The sequence below is a fragment of the Scyliorhinus canicula genome, chromosome 16 (genome assembly GCF_902713615.1).
Source record: "Scyliorhinus canicula chromosome 16, sScyCan1.1, whole genome shotgun sequence".
Taxonomy (NCBI): Eukaryota; Metazoa; Chordata; class Chondrichthyes; order Carcharhiniformes; family Scyliorhinidae; genus Scyliorhinus; species Scyliorhinus canicula.
The window spans coordinates 57,302,517-57,324,240 of record NC_052161.1 but is presented as its reverse complement, the minus strand read 5'-3'; the positions used below and the strand labels follow the sequence as shown (position 1 = coordinate 57,324,240).

Below are 21,724 nucleotides of genomic sequence, written 5' to 3'. Positions count from 1 at the left end.
ATGCCAATGGGGCCCCTTGTCGCAGGGCAGGAGTTACAGCAGGTCACCTCCACTCCTGCTGTACCATCTGGGGAACAACCTAGGTGTAGTGTTAGGGCCTTAAAGCCAGAAAGTTAGACACCAGTTATGTTGGCATGGGTGCAGGGCACAGTTGGGTTATAGTGGCTGGGACAGACTGTATATATTCCTCCACAATAAACACCTGTTATCATCGTTAAACCATGCCTTAGTGCTCTGTCTGATGAGTGTGGGGTAGGTTAGTCAGTTCTGGCCAGGGGGGGTGGGGCTGGGTGACCAGTGCAGGCCCGTGGGTGGACCATGCTCCCCTCCTTCACCCCCCTGCCCGACCGTCCCAATCATCCCCACCACAGGGAATCGACGGGACCATGTGTTGGTCTGGTCAGCTCGCATGCAGGGATCACCCAGGTGGAAGGTGCTACTGTGGGCATGAGTCAGACACTGTCATACAATGTAGAGCACCGGAGTACATCACAGAGCGGGTTGTCAGCATTCTCCATCCCATGGACGAGACCCACTGTCACTACCAACCCAATGCCCCCAGCTCGGTGTGCCGCAGGTATGTGTCATGGATGAGAGTGTTCCGTGCGCACTGGCGATGGCGTTGTGCCGCCTCCCATACCTGCCCAGGTCCATGTCCCAATCATTGTCCCCCTCCTCCGCATCCTCCTCGACTGACGAGGCCTGCCCTTCCTCCCCATCCTTTTCCAGCACATCCCCCTCTGCTGTGCTATATTGTGGAGGACGCAGCAGGTCACCACAATGCTGGTGACCCTCCTAACCTCGTACTGGAGGGCTCCTCCAGAGCAGTCCAGGCACCTGAATCGCATTTTCAGGACACCGAAGCACCACTCGACCTGGTCGCTGTATGGGCATCCTTGTATCGGGTCTCTGCGTCGGTCAGTGGCCTCCAGATAGGCGCGAACAGCCACCACCATGGTGGGTAATCCCTGTCGCCCAGCAGCCAATCCCGCAGCCGGGGGCATGCCCCTCAAACATGTCGGGGATCACTGAGTGTGCCAAGATGAATGCGTTGTGCATGCTTCATGCGTACATGGCGCAGACGTGCATCATTCGCATCTGATGGTCACAGACCAGCTGGATGTTCATGTAGTGGAAGCCCCTTTCTGTTAGTGTATAGTGGCCTGTTATCGGCAGGTGGCCACAGGGCGACATGCATGCCATCAATCACCCCCTGGACCCAGGGCATCCTGGCGATAGCAGCGAACCCTGCTGCCCAGGCATCCTTGTGGGCTCGGTCCACAGGATACTGGATGTACTGGTCCGCGTGTGCATATAGGGCCTCCGTAATGGCACGGATGCACCTGTGTGCTGATGTCTGCAAGATCCAGGACAAATCCCCACTCGGCGACTGGAACTACCCCGTGGCATAGAAGTTGAGCATGACCGTCACCTTGACGGTCGCCGGGAGCGGGTGTCCTCCCCATCGCCCCTTGTGCAGGTGTGCCATCATCTGGCATATGTGTCTCACAGTCCTTCTGCTCATCCGCAGTTTCCGTCTGCATGCCCAGTCCGGCAGGTCCTCGAATGACAAGCGGGGCCTCATCCGGTGCCCCCTTGGCACCTCCTCCTCCTCGGCCTGTTGGGCGGTCGGCCCTCCAGCCTGAGCGGCTGCCACCTGCCACTCTGCAGCCCGCTCCTCTGCTGTAGCTTCCCCCTCCTGGGCATCTTGCAGAGCTGCGGCCATCGCCACAGCGGCCAGCATCGCAGGTTGGTGTCCGAATGCCACTCTCTGCAGGTAAAATAATTATTATATTTGTTTACAAAAGCGTTTCTCAGAACTTTTCCATGAACTATTGAAAGCTTATATTGCCATTATTTTCCCAATCTCATGGAAACTTTCTGCCCTAAACTACCTAAAATACAAATATTTAATGGACTTTGCAGGCTAAAGCAATAAACTGCTGATTCACTTGTTCCTCAATTAACCACATGTGTTCTAATGCCTGAAAATGAAAGAATATCAGGATCGCCATTGTATCTGTCAGGCTTTCCTTCCATTATGAAAACTTTGGTCAGTGTTGATATAGGTTTATCCTTTAATAGGGGTCTGTTTATCTCTTTGTGTAAGCTATAGTCTCTGCCTCAAAATCATTGGACAATAGTCTCAGTTTTATTGCCCCTAGATGTCATTCAATGTTGCAGAATGTCATTCACAGGCAAGCTGTTGTCTCACACATAATTGCTCTTTAACGGATTGCTTGTAATGTTTCAGTCTTGCGTATATAATAAATATTACACTATTGAACAGAAAAGCTGCACTGGGCACCATAACAAAGGTTTTTCTGAGCCAAATGTTTTCCTCGAGCCTGCTTTTGTCTTGTATATTGTTCCTCAATTTCTCTCTTCAATTATACTGCTGTGATAGCGTCATTAACTCATTCTATATGTAGCCCACCATCCTTCTCTGCGATCCTCCGTATCAGTTGCTGACAATGCTGATAAATTAGCTCATTGCTTCGGCACTTATGAAATCAAATTAGCACTTAATAATCGATTGCCATTTTCATGGGACAAGTTAAAATGTTGTACTTTAGTTTATTTAAGTAGGTTTTATTGTGCTTTGAGGTTGATTGCTGTACCCCAGTAAATAACTGGATTCTCTGAGTATGTATAACGTACATAATAAAAAAAAACAACCTAAATTGAGATTTCACAAGCTTACATTATTTTCTATTCTTTCAACTGAAGCTTCAGTGACATACACCTTCTTTTATGTACCTGTTGTTATGGAAAAGAGGGGTTTTAACTTAAACGCCGCTGATTTCTCCTCTCATCACCCGACTGCAAAAAGAAAAGTGTCTTGATTTTGATTTCCCACTTTCGAAGCGGTGGCGTGTTTCCCAAGAACTCCGATTCGGTGAGATCCAAGCTGGAATTCTCCAGCCGTTGGGATTCTATTTTCCCGCCAGCAGCACACCCTCACCCATGGGTTTCCTGGCAGTGTGGGAGTGGCTTCAATGGGAAATCCCATTGACAAGTGACAGGAGTGGAGAATCCCGCCACCATTTAACGGCGCGCCGCTGGGGGGAATCGGAGGATTCAGCTCCCAGTCTCGATCAATAACCCCACAGCAAACGTGAGATAGGTGGAACTCCATGAGACTATTTATTCGCTCACACTCAAAACACGAGAGGAGGGTCACAATGTAGCCTCCTTTTCACACATACAATGAAAGAGGGGTAGATAGAGAAAGAAACATTAACAGGACAAAGGCCACACAGAAAATAATTATTGTTTCACGTGAGTCCAGAATCCAAAGTCTATTCCATCACAGAGGTCAGCAGGTTAAATACCACTGCTGAATAATTCACTTTTCCAGTAGAGTTAACTTCCACGATGAATTAGGCACACAGAGATTAATTAATCTGTAGACGATCGTAAAGCAGTTCAGATGTTCCAGTAGTAATACTGTAGTGTAGTTGGGGGTCAGGCATTCAAACCAGGATGGAGCCCCTTTTCTGTGCCACTGCTTGGTAAGTGGAAGATGGTGGACTAATTTTCACGACAGCAAATTTTCAATATAATCGGTTCTATCAACAGGGGGAGGGGGCCATGTCAGAAGACACCCACCTCTCCACTTTGGCTTTGACAATGGTTATATGTTCCTTTGCCTAGACTCCTGAGATTGTAAATATACTGACCATTAAGGATTTGAAAGAGCTTCCGGGTCCTTTTGTCCCAGTGGACTCTGGTGGCTAGGCCTTGCGTATGAAATGTAGATGGTCTTTGTATATTTCCCTCTGAATTTGGTCCTTGCAGCCCACAGGGGTCATTAGTTCTCTTCAGAGATCATGAGGTCCAAATTCTCCACTGCAGATTAGTTTGTATTGTTTGAAAGTCACGGCCACGCATGGGGTGGGATTCTCCATTGCCCGATGCCGAAATCAGGAATGCCGATCGGGCGGAGAACACATCCCGATGCCGAAATCGCGGCAGGTGCCGGTTTGACGCCGGGTCGTGATGCTCCGCCCCCTCCAAATCAGTGTCATTGTGCCGTGCGCCGTCGCAACCATGTTTGCATATCATTATCGAGCCCACCCAGGAAGCTCTGCCTCCGATGGGCTGAGTTCCCTACGGCACGAGCCATGTGTGGTCTCAACATTCGTGAGCTGGCGTGGCGACTGCAGAAAGAGAGAGGGTGTACGGACAGTGTCGAGCGCCGCCATACTTCGCCAAAAGCCGTGCCGCTGCCGGAGGGCTTCTGTCAGGGCTGGGGGGAGTAGTGGGCGATGGCCAGGATGTAGGCCGTGGGGCCGGGGTGGACGGGTACGCTGTCCAGCACAACTGCCGCCATCTTTTCGGGAGCGATCAGTCCGTGTCTGGGAGAGTAAGCGTGAGCGCAGCTGCAGCTTGGCAGCCCAGCGGGTGAACCCGGCGATTCTCCCACCGCACGTTCCGCGGATGTTTCATGCAGTGCCAGTGCTAACCCCTCACCGGTAGTGGAATTGGTGCGGGTGTGGCACAGATTTTTCCATCGTAGAACACCACAGATCCTCCATTGGCATCAGCACTTCGACGCAGGAATGGAGAATCCAGCCCGTGGTTTCAGTCATTTTTAAAAGGTCATTGTCCAGTTCTTTCTAAATTTTGGGCATTAGCTATAATGATATATATATTTCATTAAAACTATAGTGTGAGGTCCCCATTCAGTTCCTCTGTGACAACCAAAACTCCTAAACTGAGGGAAGCTCCTGGTTATTATTAACTTGCACAGGCACATGAGAAGGCCCAGGTCACACCTATGTACCTTTTAAGACAAGTATAGAAAATAAGGTAGGCGTAAATGGGTATTTTTCTGGTTGGTAGGCTGTGACAAGTGGTGTGCCTCAGGCATCACAGCTGCGGCCTCAACGGGTGCGGCACGGTAGCGCAGTGGTTAACATAGTTCTTTCACAGCTCCAGGGTCCCATGTTCAATTCCCGGCTTGGGTCACTATCTGTGCGGAGTCTGCACGTCCTCCCCGTGTCTGCGGAGGTTTCCTCCGGGAGCTCCGGTTTCCTCCCACAGTCCAAAGATGTGCAGGTTAGGTGGATTGGCCATGATAAATTGCCCTTAGTGTCCAATTAAAGATTAGGTGGGATTACTGGGTTACAGAGATAGGATGGAGGTGTGGGCTTAGGTAGGGTGCTCTTTCCAAGGGCCGGTGCAGACTCGATGGACCAAATGGCCTCCTCTGCACTGTAAATTCTTTGAACAAAGGTAGGATAGTAAAATGTGAAGAGGACACAAAGAGGCGAGAAAGGTATATAGATGGGTTAAGTGAGCGGGCAAAGATCTGTAAATGGAGTATAATGTGGTTAAGTGTTTTTGCAGGGAAAATAAAAATTAAGCGAGAGATTGCAGAGGTCTGAGATTCAGAGGATGTTGAGTGTCCTCGTGCATGAATCACAAAAGTCTAATATACAGGTACAGCAAGTAATTATGAAAGCTAAAAGAATGTTTTTGGGTATTGCAAGGGGACCTGAATACAAAGTTAGAGAGGTTATGCTTCAGTTCTGAGGGCATTGGTGAAACCACATCTGGAACTGTCTATAGTATTAGTCTACTTATTTAAAGGAAGATGTCACTGCTTTAGAAGCATTTCACAGATTTACTAAATTATCACCTGGATTGGATAGGTAGTCTTATGTGGAAACATTAGACAGACGAGGCTTACATAGTACATAGTACATAGAACATACAGTGCAGAAGGAGGCCATTCGGCCCATCGAGTCTGCACCGACCGACTTAAGCCCTCACTTCCATCCTATCCCCGTAACCCAATAACCCCTCCTAACCTTTTTAGTCACTAAGGGCAATTTATCATGGCCATCCACCTAACCTGCACGTCTTTGGACTGTGGGAGGAAACCGGAGCACCCGGAGGAAACCCACGCAGACACGAGGAGAACGTGCAGACTCTGCACAGACAGTGACCCAGCAGGGAATCGAACCTGGGACCCTGGCGTTGTGAAGCCACAGTGCTACCTACTTGTGCTACCGTGCTGCCCTAAAGATAGCTAGCAGAGAATGGTTTTGATCCATCGGCCTCTGGGTTATGGACCCAGCACGCGTCCGCTTGTGTGCACTGGTGTTTAGAAGAGTGGGACAGGACTTGGGTGGAACATATAAGATCTGGAAGGGTCTTGACATGATCAGTGGAAAGGTTGTTTTTTCTTATGAAAGAATTTAGTACTAAGGGCCACTGTTTTAAAATAAGGGGTCATACATTTAGGACACAGACAGGGAGAGGCTCACAAAGCCTCGTGGGATCGAACACAATCACCTGAAATGTTGCAATGTGAATACCGCCCATTGTGGGTGGGATCACTCTTTGGCAAATCTGCATATTAGAGTGAGATAGCTATCCTCACTCTAATATGCAGTTTCCCGAGGCATTGGAATCTATCGCCTTCACCTCTGAGACCTCAGGCAAGCACCATTCAGCACTGGTCTCTAGAAACAGGGACCAGAGGGAGCGGCACTTGTGGGGGTCTCTGAGGAGATCAGAGGCACCCAAGTGCTTGCCTTTTGACAGGCTGGCACCCTGGCACTGCTGGTGCCACTTGGGTACTGTCAGCCTGCAGGAAGACTGTCTGGGTATCAGGTTGACACTGCCAAGGTGCCAAGTTGGCGTTTTGTGCGTGGCGGTGATTGGGTCAGGAGTGGTGGGGCGTGCAGGGGCCTGGGCATCCCCTCATAGTCAGTTGAAGCTTGGGGGAGGTCAGGGGTTGTGTCGGGAGCTCCAGAGATCAGGGCGTCGCTTTAAAATGGCATCCCGATCTTTCAGTACACTGAGCAGTTCCGGAGAGCAGAGCTTCTCAGTGCACTGAACGGAGCTATGTTCTGTGCTGAGGTCATCGCAGGTTAAATAGCAGGGTGTTTCTCAGCACTGGGAAACACACGGCTAAACATTCAGGCTTTGGGACTTTGTTCACAGTTGGTTAAATCGCGCCCAAAACCTTTGAATATTTTTAAGACAGAGGTAAATAGATTATTGATAAGCAAAGGGGTGAAAGCAGAGGTTAAAGTTAGTCGGTATGGTCCAGTCTGCTGTGCCAGTAAGAGAGTGGCTGAAGAGATGGAGGTGAAATGCAAAGATGGCGGGGAGGGCGAATGACATGCGGCAGTTGGAGACAGGTAATCTACCTGTTGTTCCTGCCCAACCTTCACTGACGTTCCCCTCCCCTCCTGCAGCCTCGCACTTCAATCAGTTGCCGGACTACACCTCCATTATTTATAGCATTGACTTCCCCACGCTGGTCAGGGATCACATGCCCCGCACTCCACCAATAGGAGCATGTCTTCTGACAGTTGAGCGATGCATAGTAAGAAGTCTTACAACACCAGGTTCAAGTCCAACAGGTTTGTTTTAAATCACTGGCTTTCAGAGCACAGCTCCTTCCTCATGTGAATAAAGAGGTGGTTCCATAAACGTATATGAAGACAATGTCAATGATGCAAGACGATACTTTGAATGCGAGTCTTTGCAGGTAATTGAGTCTCCAGACAGAGCAACTGGAGATAGGGATAACCACAGGTTAAAGAGGTGTGAATTGTCTCAAGCCAGGACAGTTTGTTTGAGACAATTCACATCTCTTTAAGCTGTGATTATCCCTCTCTCCAGTTGCCCTGTCTGGACCTGTAAAGACTTAATTACCTGCAAAGACTCGCATTCAAAGTATCATCTTGCATCATTGACTTTGTCAATATATACGTTTATGGAACCAACTTTTTCATTCAGCTGAGATAGGAGCTGTGCTCCGAAAGCTAGTGATTCGAAACAAACCTGTTGGACTTTAACCTGGTGTTGTAAGACTTCTTACTGTGCTCACCCCAGTCCAACGCTGGCATCTCCACATCACAGTTGGGCGATGATGCGCATGCCAGCGTGAGGGCAGCTTGCACCTGATATGTCAGGACTTTGAAAAAAGCCACCAAAACTCACATCAGTCACTCCTGGGGGATGGAGAAGTGTGAGGCTCAAGTCATTGTTAAAGGAGACGAGGGGAGTCGGTGCTATAATTAGAGGTGGCATCGTTGGACGATCTGCAGAAAGTGGGAGGCTGCAGGAGGGAGAGGGAGACATTTAACGGAGTATGTGAAGGGGAGAAAATAATCCTGAATTAATTTAAACCTTTTGAGGTCAAATACTGAGGGATTGGCACTGAAAGAAGTAAGTGAGCAGAGCTACAGCCAGAATTAAAACTTCAATAATTCAGAGAAATGCTTTAAAGTGTCTGAGAGAGATAAACAGGTGCAGAGACTAAAATTACTTTTTTTTAATTAACTGGTTAGTTATAAATTAAAGAAACATTTTGCGGACCAATTTAAAGTAAAAATTCATAAATTGTATTGAAAAATCAATGAGGAAAAGAATAATCCAGTTCATAATTTGTATTTCTTGTTTTTGAAATAGGAGATTAGATTTTTGTATTGTGATGATTTAAAAAGAAAATATTGATTTTTAACTTTTCACAAATTGTTCATAAATTGTATTTAATATTTTAGAAATTCATCTCGAGGTAAAATGAGAACAAGGGGAGCAGCAAGAGCAGCTCTATGGGCCAATGTAGAAGTTTCTAGAAGGTTATTTCAGGATTTAATTCCAATATTAAAGTTTTATATTAGAGGGATCCATGAAGTTAAGTGTCAAGGAGTTGAGGTTAGAAGGTGGGTGGGGGTGGGGGTTCCCATATGACAGTACCTGTAAGAAATTTAAGTTACTTTCACTCCTGGGTGAAAGGTTATTGGGGTTAGGCGGGATGGTGGAGTTGAGGTTACAATCAGATCAGCCTTGATCTTATTGAATGATGGAGCAGGCTGGAGGGGGTCGTGTGACCTATTCCTGCTACTAATTTGTATGTAAATAAGTCAATAATTCTTTGAAATCCCAGTTCTGGTACCGTACTTTGCATTTACCAAATGCCTACTGTAATTTCCCACATGGAACCTACGTGGTGGGAATGCTAGTCTTCCCCGTGCTCCTTGCAGGGTATGAGCTCCCCCGTTAGGGGTGGAGTATCACAATTAGACATTGTATAGAAGGTCAGCCAGTAAGGCACCAGCTAGAGAGGAACCCGATAGGGATTTACTGGGTTGTGTATATATCGTTGTGTAAATAAAAACTTTGTTCATATTTTACTCATACGGACTCTCCGTGTCCTTATTAAACCTACACAGTATTATGATCCACTAAAGATTGAGTTAATTTTTAGTTGATGTACTTTGGCCTCATCGGAAGAAGACTAACCATGGTATTTTGTACCAATCTATTCCTGCCATCTGATATATTGCCACACAAACAAAAATGGTAGCAATTGACACAAAAGGAGAACTAATATAAAACATATGAGGCATAAACTCCAAGCTTGATTGAGAAACACCAATAGAAGGTTCCGCGAGCATATTGACAAAATAGGAAACAACTGGGGTTAAATTTAAAGGTGTAACACACGTATTTCTGATGATGTTCGTAAGCTGCTTGAATTTCACCCTCTGCACCTCCTACAATCTTTATACATTGAACCGATGCTTGCAAAGTACAAAACTTTGTTGACACTGATGTAAGCAGCAGGTTTTACTGCCTACTGGCACCATTTCTGGATTGTGAGCTGCTAGGTTTATTTTTGATTATGTCTGTTGTTACGTATGAGATAGCATTTCTTTCACAGCTGACCTTTTCTACAGCTGTACCTAAACAATATTATCAAGAACAATCCTCTCAAAGGGTCAATCAGTTCAGGATTGGTCAGTTTCTGTCATGGGGAAATTACAAATGCGCAACAAGTTGACTATTTGCAGCAATAAAATCAGAAAAAGCTGGAAACTCTCAGCAGATCAGGCAGCATAGAAGCTGTCTGGCCTGCTGGGTGTTTCCCAGCATTTTCTGTTTTTATTTCAGGTTTCCAGCATCTGTAGTGTTTTCTAGGAACAGGGCATTCATTAGAGTTAGTAATTAGCTGAATTTCACTGCTCTGATTAAATAGATTTTCAGACTGTATCGCCAGGTAATAATACCTGTAGTATGCAGGGGCTGGCAACGTAGGAATGAAATGAGGACAAAAATCTTCATTTATAGAGTTGTGAATCTTTGGAATTCTCCACCAAAGAGACTGGATGCTCAGCTGTTGAGTATATTCAATGATTCAAGAAGGGATTCGCCCTCATCTTCAAGGGCAATAAAAGATGGGCAATAAATGCTGGCAGTCAGCAATCTCCAATAATCAAGACAGGCATTGGTACATTTTTGACTACAAATGAAATCAACCTTGTGCAAGGCTGTAAAGTGCAGTTGAGAAACAAGTTTCATCCATGAAACGGCCGAATGGTGTGTAGCTCCAATTTCTTGTCTTCTTATGTACATCATCATGCTCAAGTACATGTAAAGCAGGACACAGATGTTGTGATGCCTTGAGGCACATTGCAAGGTTGAGATGGCATTGATTGCAGTTAGACTGCAGTGGCTGTTCACTTAATTACTACTTACAATTGAACATTCTGTAATTCTATTATTGATTACATAACTGATGTATGATAGAAACAACAATAAAAATGGAACCCAGAGAAATAGAGTGAGATTTTGTTTGAAGGGGACATCGACCAGCGTAGTCCATTAATTAAGAGTGAGACTTGAAGGTTTAAGTTTTAAATTTTTTCGTCCATTGAGTTGCTGGAAACGCAAGCATGATGGGATATGTTTTTTCTGAACCAATGGGCCATACCTTCCTTGAACCCCAGCATAGGGTTAAGGGGGTACCCCAATGATGCACTGGGGAACTCTTCTTGGAAGTTCCCACATTAGGGTTTACCCAACAATTGTCCACAAGGGCTAACTTCCCCTGGGTAATTGTGCTGGGCTGGAAACCATCCAACAGGAGCGTTTTACATTAGCTTCTGACAGCTTTACTCTGATAGTTAATCTGATAGAGTTAGAAGGGAAAAATATCTGTTCTTACTCCAGAGTAACTATTTAAACTCCCAGACCTAACCTTGCAAAGGACACCACTACAACCACATCCCTCCAAGTGGATACCCACAGTGATGCCACCGCACCATCTGACCACCCAATGCGACCAGGCTTGACCTCATGTGGGCCCAACCACCCCGCAAACCCTCTCTTCCCCACTCCCACCCCCAATGTCCGGAGCTGACATCCTCGACCCGGCAGCTCTCCCCCTGCTTCAACCCCCAACTTCCCAGGACTGAACACCTCCACAATGCTGCTGGAGCCACTGCGCTGATTCGCTTAGTCAGTCTCACCTGGCCTGAGTCAGGAAACAAGACAGTTGTCTTGGAACTCAAGTGAGATAAGTCACTACAGAGTCTCAATCCACTGCTGATTGCCACTCCGAGGAAGTTTCAAGCCAATTATATCAAAGGATTAAGAAATAACTGGAGGTAGAACTGAGAAGGAAGGTAAATTGGAGTGGGTGACTGAAATGGCAAATCAGGTATAAAAAAGCAAGAGAAAGAAAGATTGTGTTAAAATAAAAAAGAGAGAAAGGAAAAGTAAAAGAATGTAAATTCAAATTTTGGCACATTTAATATATGAAACAATGCACAACCCACAGGAATGATACTCCCTACTTGTGAATCCGGTTTCCTCCCACAAGTCCCAAAGACATGCTTGTGAGGTGAATTGGACATTCTGAATTCTCCCTCAGTGTACCCGAACAGGCGCTAGAGTGTGGTGACTAAGGGATTTTCACAGTAACTTAATTGCAGTGTTAATGTAAGCCTACTTGTGACAATAATAAAGATTCATTGTTTCCTTCTGGGCACGCCAACCTACCTCATAACATTATCCATCTCTGTCCCTGCCTTAGATCTTGGCCGGGATTCTCCTTTCCGGGGACTAAGTCCCCACGCCGGCTGGAAAACCGGCGACAACCAGTTTCCGCACTTTCGGGGACTAGGTGGACGGCGGAGGGGTTGACGCCGCTCCAGCCGGCGCTGAAGGGATTGCACGAGTTCGGGCATGCACCAAAGGGGCGGCGTGATCTCGCGCCTGTGCGGAACCGCTGGCGTGTTTTGGCGCATGCGCAGGGAGTTCTCTTCTCCGTGCCAACCACAGTGCAGCCCTACAGGGGCCGGTGCGGAAGGAAGGAGTGCTCCCATGGCACAGGCCTGCCCGCAGATCGGTGGGCCCAGATCGCGTTTGTTGCCCTTCATCAATTGCCCTTCAACTGAGTGGCTTGCTGAGGCTATTTTAGAGGACGGTTAAGAGTCAACCACATTGATGTGGGTCTGGAGTCACATGTAGACCAGATCGGGTAAGGACGGCAGTTTCATTTCTTAAAGGGAATTAGTGAACAAAATGTTTTTCTTTACAGCAATCAGTGATAGTTACCATGGTCACCATTACCAAGACTAGCTTTATATTCCAGATTTTTTAATGGTGGGATGTGAATCTATCTCCCTAGAGCATTAAACTGGGTCTCAGCAACAGTACCACTACATCCCCATCTATCTCCTCTTGCCTTTTTTGCCTCCAGACTTACAATTCCAATACTCTCTTGACTACCTGTCCTTTGGTCTTCTGTCCTTCTTAAACTTCAATGCATCCAAACCTCTGCTAACTGGCACAAAGTTCATAGAACCATTGAATAGAACCACAGAATCCCTACAGTGCAGAATAAGGCAATTTGGCCCATTGAGTCTACATCTACCCTCTGAAAGAGCCCCCGGCCGAGGTCAATCCGCCTGCCCAAGACCCCACCTAACCTGCACATCCCCAGATACAAAGGGGCAATTTTATTATTGCCAATCCACCTAACCTGTACATCTTTGGACCTGTTCCAACGATCACCTGTTCACCAAAGTCCTGTTCTCAATCACCTCTATGCTTGCTGACCTTCCAGTCTGGCAACACTTCTGTTTTAAAATTCTCACCCTTGTTTTCAAAATCCCTCCATGGCCCTGCCTCTCCCTCGCTCTATAACTTTGTCCATCCCAACAACCCTCTGAGATCTCTGTGCACCTCCAATTCTTGTGAGGGGCCAACTCTAATGCTCCATCATTGGCTTCCGCTGCCTGGGTACTCGATTCTGGAATTCCTTTCTTTAAGCCTCTCTGATTCTCTACCTCTGTCCCCCCTTTAAGATGTCTCTGTAATCACCGGAACTGAAATGTCCTAGTGGAGCGGTGTCAGCCGCTAAGACTCCAGTGAAGCTTGGGATGTATTGCTGTTGTCACTGGGAAAAGTCCATTGTTTTTACTGACTGGCAGTCAGTAACAATCACCACGTTAAAATTATACTTTTGCTGATAATCATTAGACGTACCTTTCTGTGAATTATTGTGCAAACGTGGGGACTACATGAGAGTCACAGGAAGGGTTATGGGTGAGAAGTCACTTTCACAAAGCTGAAGGGGGACAGCACAAATTAACCAGCAGTTCGGGGTGATTTACAATTCATGGAGCACTTCTCCCTCACCCAAACAACAAGTATTGTTCAGACGCCATTATTTTTGCAGAAGTTTTCAGGAAATCAGATGGAACACTGAACAGTCTGCAAATTCTGCCCTCTATCCCCACTCCTTCCAAATGTAGTTAAGTTCGTAAAGTCGTCAGATTCTAAAGTGACCTTTGGCTGCTTTCCCCTTGGGAGAGGGGGGGGGGGGGGGAGAGCTGACTGGTGGTTATTTAACCTGAAGATTACCACAACTCAGGGGAAGGGCAAGATTGAGAAATGTAGAGTTCCACCACATCCCGAATAGGCCGCTCTGGGTTTGGATCTGCTCTTTATGGTCGATGCGCAGAAGGCACTCGTACCGACTCAGAAAGAGCTGGTAAGCGTGGCTGCTAAAGTTGTGAAATCTGAATCTCGGCACGCTGCTCTGGGCAGAGAAGTGCTCCCACACTGGGCGAGACTAACCTGCTGCTTGGCTGCTGATAGATATCCTCTGCACACTGACAGTCCCACACTGACAACTCTCCCACCGGCCACTGCCTTGATCTCAGTGCGTGGCGCTCAACCGTGCAGCAGATTCCCACCAAATGCAAGTTAATCCTTTCAAATGTAACACCAAACTCAAAACTAGATGGGCAGGGGGTGAGATAAAAGTGAGCAAATTAAGCCCTTTCCCACATTCCATTGAATGGATTTACCCTTGCAGATAAACACAGCTCCACATTTTCCTAATCCTAACACACAATGATTGATGGTCCACACACATGCTCCAACTAATGTAAAAAACAAACAAGCAGGAGAACTCGAGCGACGTTTCATGATCTTTAATGTTACGTCTTGCAGGGCAAAGGAAAAAAAATACAAAGCAAAGAACGTGTTATTTAAATGTTAGATGATTAAATCCACATAGATAGTGTTCAAAACTCGCCATTTAACAGCGTTGCACTTGGCACTGCGAGTCTGTTCAGTATTTGAAGTCAGTTGTATTAGGAAATCGGAAGCTACGTTCCATTTAGTTGGATCTTTGTTAATGAATGTTAATCACACAGGGGTAAGTGGGGTATTTCATATGGACCCACCTAAGGCTGGATGCGAGTCTTGCTAAGTGGAAAGAAAGCGCGGGTTATTGAACTAGCCGTTCCACAGGCTGACGAAGAAGGAGCAGAGCGAATGCCACTTCTCAGCACAGTAAGCTTGGGACAGCTCCTCCTGAAACTCGGGGTTGTCGTTGTTCATTTCCCTTGACGTGCTTGGCTCCTCGCTTCTCTCCGATTCCGACGCTTTGGCTTTTTTCCTGCTCTTCTTGGACGGTTTCTGGGGGGAGTCACCTTGCTGCCCCACTGTGCCGTTCTGCGGAGGCCCTTTCGTGAAGTCCTTCTTGCGCCCGTGCCCCTTGTTGTAAACTTTGTGCCCCCGCCTGCTCGGTTCCAAACTCTTGTCCTTCAGTTTCAGCTGCGATTCGGCCGCACCCCTCTTGCAGATCCTGGTCTTGAGGGTTTTACCTCCCTCGCAGGCATGCTTCTTTCTCTTCACTTTGCCAATGACCTGTTTCCAGTACTGGCCAGCATTGGTGCTGTAAGTCAGGCAGCTCTGCGGCCTCCCTGTGTAGCTGCACCAGTAACTACCGCCTTGGTAGCTGCAATTGACCTGAAGTGTTACCTCCTCTTGCCCCCTTGTGACAGCCCAGGAACACGCGTGGTTCTCTTTGGTGGTCAGTGCACCTTTGGTGGGGAAGGATTTACCCCTGCGCTTCTTGCTCGGCCGGTTTGCCTGCTCGCTGTCATCGCCCGTCTTCGCCCCTTCCCCTGGGAGGGAGATGAAGGTGAGCAGGAAGAGAAACAGGGGCATCACCCAAAGGAGCTTCATATCATCGGGTTCTTGTTAAAAAGCCGGAAACGACAGCACTGCGGTAATCCGACCAGGGCGGGAGAGGAATGTAACCTTTTCTATTTCAAAAAAGAGGGAGAAAAATTATACTTTAATCTGGAATGTAAAGGCAGGCAATAAAGCATTAATTAACCTAATTTGTACGATTGAATAGTGAATCTAATCTATTCAAGTCTGCTAAAGTTCATGCATCAATGTGGTCTCCAAATGTATTGTGGGGAATTATTTTGACGTGAAATAATTTGCTAACTGGCAGAAATTTACATTGAGAAGAGGGGTGGGGGGTTCTGTATAAAATGCCGCCTTTCCCTTGCCCATTACGTGATAGTGTGCACGGAACCCCGAGGCACACTTCAATCAAAGGTTAGGCTGTCACAGAAATACCAAGTTAAGAAGTATTTCTGGAAGAGGATTTTATAATCGTGATTCGCAGCATTTTACCTGTCGGCCGTCCTGTCTGGAAAATCGAGGCAGAGAGAATCTGGTCAGCTCTCCGATGCTGTGTCAGAAACAAGCCTCGCTGGGGGAATAATATAAACTGGAGAACATTTCCACCTCTACAACAAGTAAACCGGAACGTGAATAAAAGCTGCAATTTATACCCTGACTATGACAGAGTCACAGCCCCTCACACGCCGCTGGGTTGAAGTTTATTTTAACTGCTTTACTTTATTTAATAAGATGCCAGAGAAGTTGAATAATTACGTGTAGGAACTTATCTGAAACTTTTCGTCAAATTTCAAAGGCAAGCTGAAGAGACGATCCTCGGACGCAGCAAAGTGTGTGTTACTGACCAGGGTGGCAGCAGCAAAGTGTGTGTTACTGACCAGGGTGGCAGCAGCAAAGTGTGTGTTACTGACCAGGGTGGCAGCAGCAAAGTGTGTGTTACTCACCGGGATGAGCAGCAATGTGACGCTGTGAATGGCTCCCTGAGCACCGCAGCCACAGTGTGGGATGTCTCAGAGCGCAGGCTGCAGGCATTACTGATTGGACAGAGCTTCCCAGGACAACGCCCCCCCCCCCCCCCCCCCGTCGCTCCCCCACCCCCGTCACCCCCCCCCCCCCCCCCCCACACACCACTCCTGTCACTCCCCCCACATCACTCCTGTCACCCCCACCCCATCACTCCTGTCATCCTCCATCCCTGATGTGGAGATGCCGGCGTTGGACTGGGGTGAGCACAGTAAGAAGTCTTACAACACCAGGTTAAAGTCCAACAGGTTTGTTTCAAACACGAGCTTTCGGAGCACGGCTCCTTCTTCACCTGAAGAAGGAGCCGTGCTCCGAAAGCTCGTGTTTGAAACAAACCTGTTGGACTTTAACCTGGTGTTGTAAGACTTCTTACTATCCTCCATCCCGTCACTCCTGTCACCCCCACCCCATCACTCCTGTCACCCCCACCCCATCACTCCTGTCATCCTCCACCCCCGTCACTCCTGTCACCCCCACCCCATCACTCCTGTCACCCCCACCCCATCACTCCTGTCACCCCCACCCCATCACTCCTGTCACCCCCACCCCATCACTCCTGTCACCCCCACCCCATCACTCCTGTCACCCCTCACCCCATCACTCCTGTCACCCCCACTCCATCACTCCTGTCACCCCTCACCCATCACTCCTGTCACCCCTCACCCATCACTCCTGTCACCCCCACCCCATCACTCCTATCAAACCCCACCCATTACTCCTGTCACCCCCTCCCCCATTACTCCTGTCACCCCATCACTCCTGTCAACCCCCACCCCGTCACTCCTGTCATCCCCACCCCATCACTCCTGTCACCCCCACCCCTTCACTCCTGTCACCCCCACCCCGTCACTCCTGTCATCCCCACCCCATCACTCCTGTCACCCCTACCCCATCACTCCTGTCACCCCACCCCATCACTCCTGTCACCCCCACCCCATCACTCCTGTCACCCCTCACCCCATCACTCCTGTCACCCCCACTCCATCACTCCTGTCACCCCTCACCCATCACTCCTGTCACCCCCACCCCATCACTCCTATCAAACCCCACCCATTACTCCTGTCACCCCCTCCCCCATTACTCCTGTCACCCCATCACTCCTGTCAACCCCCACCCCGTCACTCCTGTCATCCCCACCCCATCACTCCTGTCACCCCCACCCCTTCACTCCTGTCACCCCCACCCCGTCACTCCTGTCATCCCCACCCCATCACTCCTGTCACCCCCACCCCACCACTCCTGTCACCCCCACCCCATCACTCCTGTCACCCCCACCCCGTCAGTCCTGTCACACCCTACCCCATCACACCTGTCACACCCCAACCCCATCATTCCAGTCACCAGCCCCCATTAGAACGTGTCACCACCTACCACCGTCACGTCACTCCTGTTACCGCCATCACTCCTGTCACCCCCACTCCATAACTACTGTCACCCCCTCCCCACCCCATCACTCCTGCCACCCCCACCCCATCACTCCCGTCACCGCCCACCCACGTCACCCCTGTCACCCCCCCCCACCCCATCACTCCTGTCACCCCACCCACCCCGTCACTCCTGTCACCCCCCCCACCCCATCACTCTGTCACCCCCACCCCACCACTCCTGTCACCCCCACCCCATCACTCCTGTCACCCCCACCCCGTCACTCCTGTCACACCCTACCCCATCACACCTGTCACACCCCAACCCCATCATTCCAGTCACCAGCCCCCATTAGAACGTGTCACCACCTACCACCGTCACGTCACTCCTGTCACCGCCATCACTCCTGTCACCCCCACTCCATAACTACTGTCACCCCCTCCCCACCCCATCACTCCTGCCACCCCCACCCCATCACTCCCGTCACCGCCCACCCACGTCACTCCTGTCACCCCCCCACCCCATCACTCCTGTCACCCCACCCACCCCGTCACTCCTGTCACCCCCCCCCCACCCCATCACTCTGTCACCCTCACCCCGTCACTCCTGTCACCCCCCACCCCTATGAATCCTGTCCAGCCCTCCACCCCATCACTCCTGTCACCCCCACCCCATCACTCCTGTCACCCCCACCCATCCCCGTCACTCCTGTCACCCCCATCCCGTCCATCCTGTCACCCCCATCCCCGTCACCCCCACCCCGTCCATCCTGTCACCCCCCCCCCCCCCCCCCACCCAACTCGTTTTGCTGAATTCTACAGTCGCACAAATGGAAAATAATAAAATCAACTATTTTCCAACAGAAAGACACTTCCTCCAAATGTTTGGGTTTGGGGCGTGTGGAAGATTTTTCAATGTTTGCTGAACCCAGATATTCTGATGAAACAAGCAGGTACAATCCTGCTTTGAGTGCAGCTAGTTTATGTTCTGAACAAGCGTGGCAAAGCCACAACGCGGTGTGATTGCGAGTCGTTCTCAATGCAGAAGATGTTCAAAGACGTTACAGTTCGGCAAATAAGGTAGTGTAATACCGAATGCAAGTTTCAATATGCGGCTGAAGATGAAAGCCACCCCCTATTTCTAAATTCCACAATTACTGGGTAAACGCGCGAAGGGTCGGACAGCCTTTTTAATGTCCTCACCACTACTGTGTTTTACCCAAGTATTAGAATAATAATCTTTATTGTCACAAGTAGACTTACATTAACACTGCAATGAAGTTACTGTGAAAAGCCCCCAGTTTCCAAATGTGTCCGAAGCAACTCAGTTAGAATGAAAAAAGATCGGGTAGGAGTTGCACGATTTGAAAATTTGCAGCAACAGTTTGTTACCAAGAGCCGATTTGTGATTGCATTGCACACATAACCTCATAGAAAAAAGAATCTTCCTCAAGATCTTAAAAAAAAACCTTCCAGTTGCTCAGGTAGAAGCTTGGAGTGATTTTCAGAAGGCTGTACCTAGTGAGTATGATGCACATAGTGATTTTAAAATTACACTTCAATCCTCCGAATAGGCCTACCATGATGGAAATGGCCCCATTTATCGGATTATTCCGGCCAATCAATCTTGATGTGGACAGATCTAAAGAGATTGGTCAGAGGCAGAGACGCCTGAGAAAATTTCCTGGATAAAAGAGTCTGTCCCCGTTAGCTGGTGTTGGTTTGCAGGTTATAAATCCTGGGGCATCACCCCTGTCCCATATATCTGCTCTTCAATACTCGGTGCATTAGCCCGCATCCAAACCAGAATTTATGGCACAGATTACGTGAGAAGAGTCGAAGGATCTGTGAGGAGGGAGTTCTCTCCTTTACTGCTGAAATATGGCCTCCCTCCACACAACTTGTCTCAAGTGAAGTGAGGGGGTGGTGGGGGTGGGGGTGCTCCATGCTACGGTCTTTCCCGGAGTCTATGGAAAGCATTTTGTCTCCCGAAATGTGGACCACCATGTGGTCATTTTTTTCTCATACCTTTTATTGCTCCAGTGCGTATGTAACTTCAAAGTTGGTATGTAGAGGAGTACAATGAAGCCATTGTGTTGGTGATCATTCTATTGAAAACATACTCAAAGATTAACAAGCATGTGAAAGCTGCATTGACATTTTCCCGCTGGCACCGCCGGAATGTTACACATTTGTCTCATTCCATGTTCAGCCTCCAAACAATCCCAGAACTTTAGATAAAACACCTTCAGCTTTGCTTGCCCGTCACAGGCTGACCAAAAACTAGCTAACCGATTGTATATATATATATATATTTCCAGAGAGAGTATTTGCTGCTAATTAATGAACAATTAACTATGCACTGGCTGCTAAATTAACGCAACGGAAGTTACTCTTTGGTTCGAAGTACACCCCTTTCTATAGCTGCAATCAATTGTCTTACCAGAAATCAAACTTCATTTAAAGATGTTGATTTCCTGTTAGCTGTGTGGAATGCTGGAAATACCGGGAGCACAATGTGCGCATAATAACTTTTGGAAAAGGCAAGGGAGCTACAATGTTTACCCAAAGTTCTGGGACTGTTTGTAAACTCCATTCCGCAGCTGCTTGGAGTGTAGCTGCTTCCTTATCTGCAGTGGGGACAGCAGGAGCGATCAACCAGGTATTCCTGGATAGGAGTGAGTATGAATGGGGGGGGGGGGGCTCACAGGATGTGAGTCGCCGGAGAGGGGTGGGACAAAAAATGGAAACCAGGGGGGAGGGGGGGGGGGGGGCTTCTTGCTTACCCCCCCCCCCCCCCCCCCACCCCCTTCCCCCTCCTGATGCTGGCTTGTTAGATTGGGCAGAGAACCCTTGCTGGCTTGTTAGATTGGGCAGAGAACCCTTCCTGGTGGACCACTGCGAAGACCACCTTCTTTCTTCTTGCCCTGAATTCGATTTGAAGGAGGCTGGAAGCTGGTGTGACCCCCCCCCCCCCCTCCCCCCCACCACCACCACCTGAGCACCTCTGAACTCAGAAGAATCTTCCTTATGGTTCCATAAAAATCGGCCCACATTTCCCTCTTTTGAGTCACAAATTAAGCATTTAAAACATCTTAATGACCCTGAAAGTGATGAATGGGACAGCTCTGTAAACTCTTTACAAGGTGCTTCTTTCTTTCTCCTTTTCCCCTTTTATTTTATTCTGCTCAATGGCTTTTGCTCTTACACATAACCAACGACAACCAGTAACATTCTGGTCATTTATTATATACAATTTTAAAATGCTGGTTCAGTTTTCCAGAAATGTACCGAATATCTCCTTTGCTGCAGTCCACACTGCGTTACCACTGTGTTATGATCCTAGAATGGAACCCTGACTCAAAAGACTGTAACTTGCTAGTTTTAAATCAAATATGGAGGACCAGTATTACAGAACCACAAATTAGATTTTATCAACAAGAAAAACACATTTATTAAAGATGGAAAAACCCTTGACTCCCCCTTAGCTTAACAAATTCACACAGATTTAAAGATGAATGTGGATCACAAAGTGCATTTAAAGCTACAATTGTCTCAAACACAAAATGTCCCTTTGACACACAAAAGATAAAATGTGAAGAAATAATAATAATTTTTATTAGTGTCACAAGTAGGCTTATATTAACACTGCAATGAAGTACTGTGAACATCCCCTAGTCGTCACATTCCGGGTACATTGAGGGAGAATTCAGAATGTCCAATTCACCTAACAAGCACGTCTTTCGGGACTTTGTGGGAGGAAACCTCAAGCATCTGGAGGAAATCCACAAAGATACTGGGAGAACATGCAGACTCCGCACAGACAGTGACCCAAGCCGGGAATCGAACCCTGGTCCCTGGCATGCATACTCTACTCTGAAACTCCAAGTGAAGGTCTCCTCAAAATCCCCCCCAAATGATTGTCACATAAGAGTTTCCAAACTCTAATCCCTCATACACGCTTTAAAATCTTCTCTCATAATCATGCTTTCCATTAACAGTTTGCATTCTGAAATCCAATCCATGATTATAAAAGAATTTTGTGAACAGAGCTTTGGGTCCACTTT

The 21,724-nt window shown here is 48.0% G+C and overlaps 1 protein-coding gene across 4 annotated transcripts; it reads right to left on the bottom strand.

The window, feature by feature from the left end:
- Positions 1-14,243: 14,243 nt before the first annotated feature.
- On the bottom strand, positions 14,244-19,770 carry LOC119950756 (fibroblast growth factor-binding protein 3-like). Of its 4 annotated transcripts, none has more exons than XM_038773484.1 (2): positions 19,686-19,770; positions 14,244-15,380 (listed from the first exon to the last, which is right to left on the bottom strand). In XM_038773484.1, the coding sequence occupies exon 2, from the start codon at positions 15,298-15,300 to the stop codon at positions 14,566-14,568; it is 735 nt and encodes a 244-aa protein (XP_038629412.1). In that variant the 5' UTR covers positions 15,301-15,380; positions 19,686-19,770; the 3' UTR covers positions 14,244-14,565. The 4 variants fall into 4 exon arrangements, with proteins under 4 accessions (XP_038629412.1, XP_038629411.1, XP_038629408.1 ...); XM_038773483.1 differs by lacking the exon at positions 19,686-19,770 and adding an exon at positions 16,215-16,299; XM_038773480.1 differs by lacking the exon at positions 19,686-19,770 and adding an exon at positions 16,027-16,170.
- Between the last annotated feature and the right edge of the window lie 1,954 nt (positions 19,771-21,724).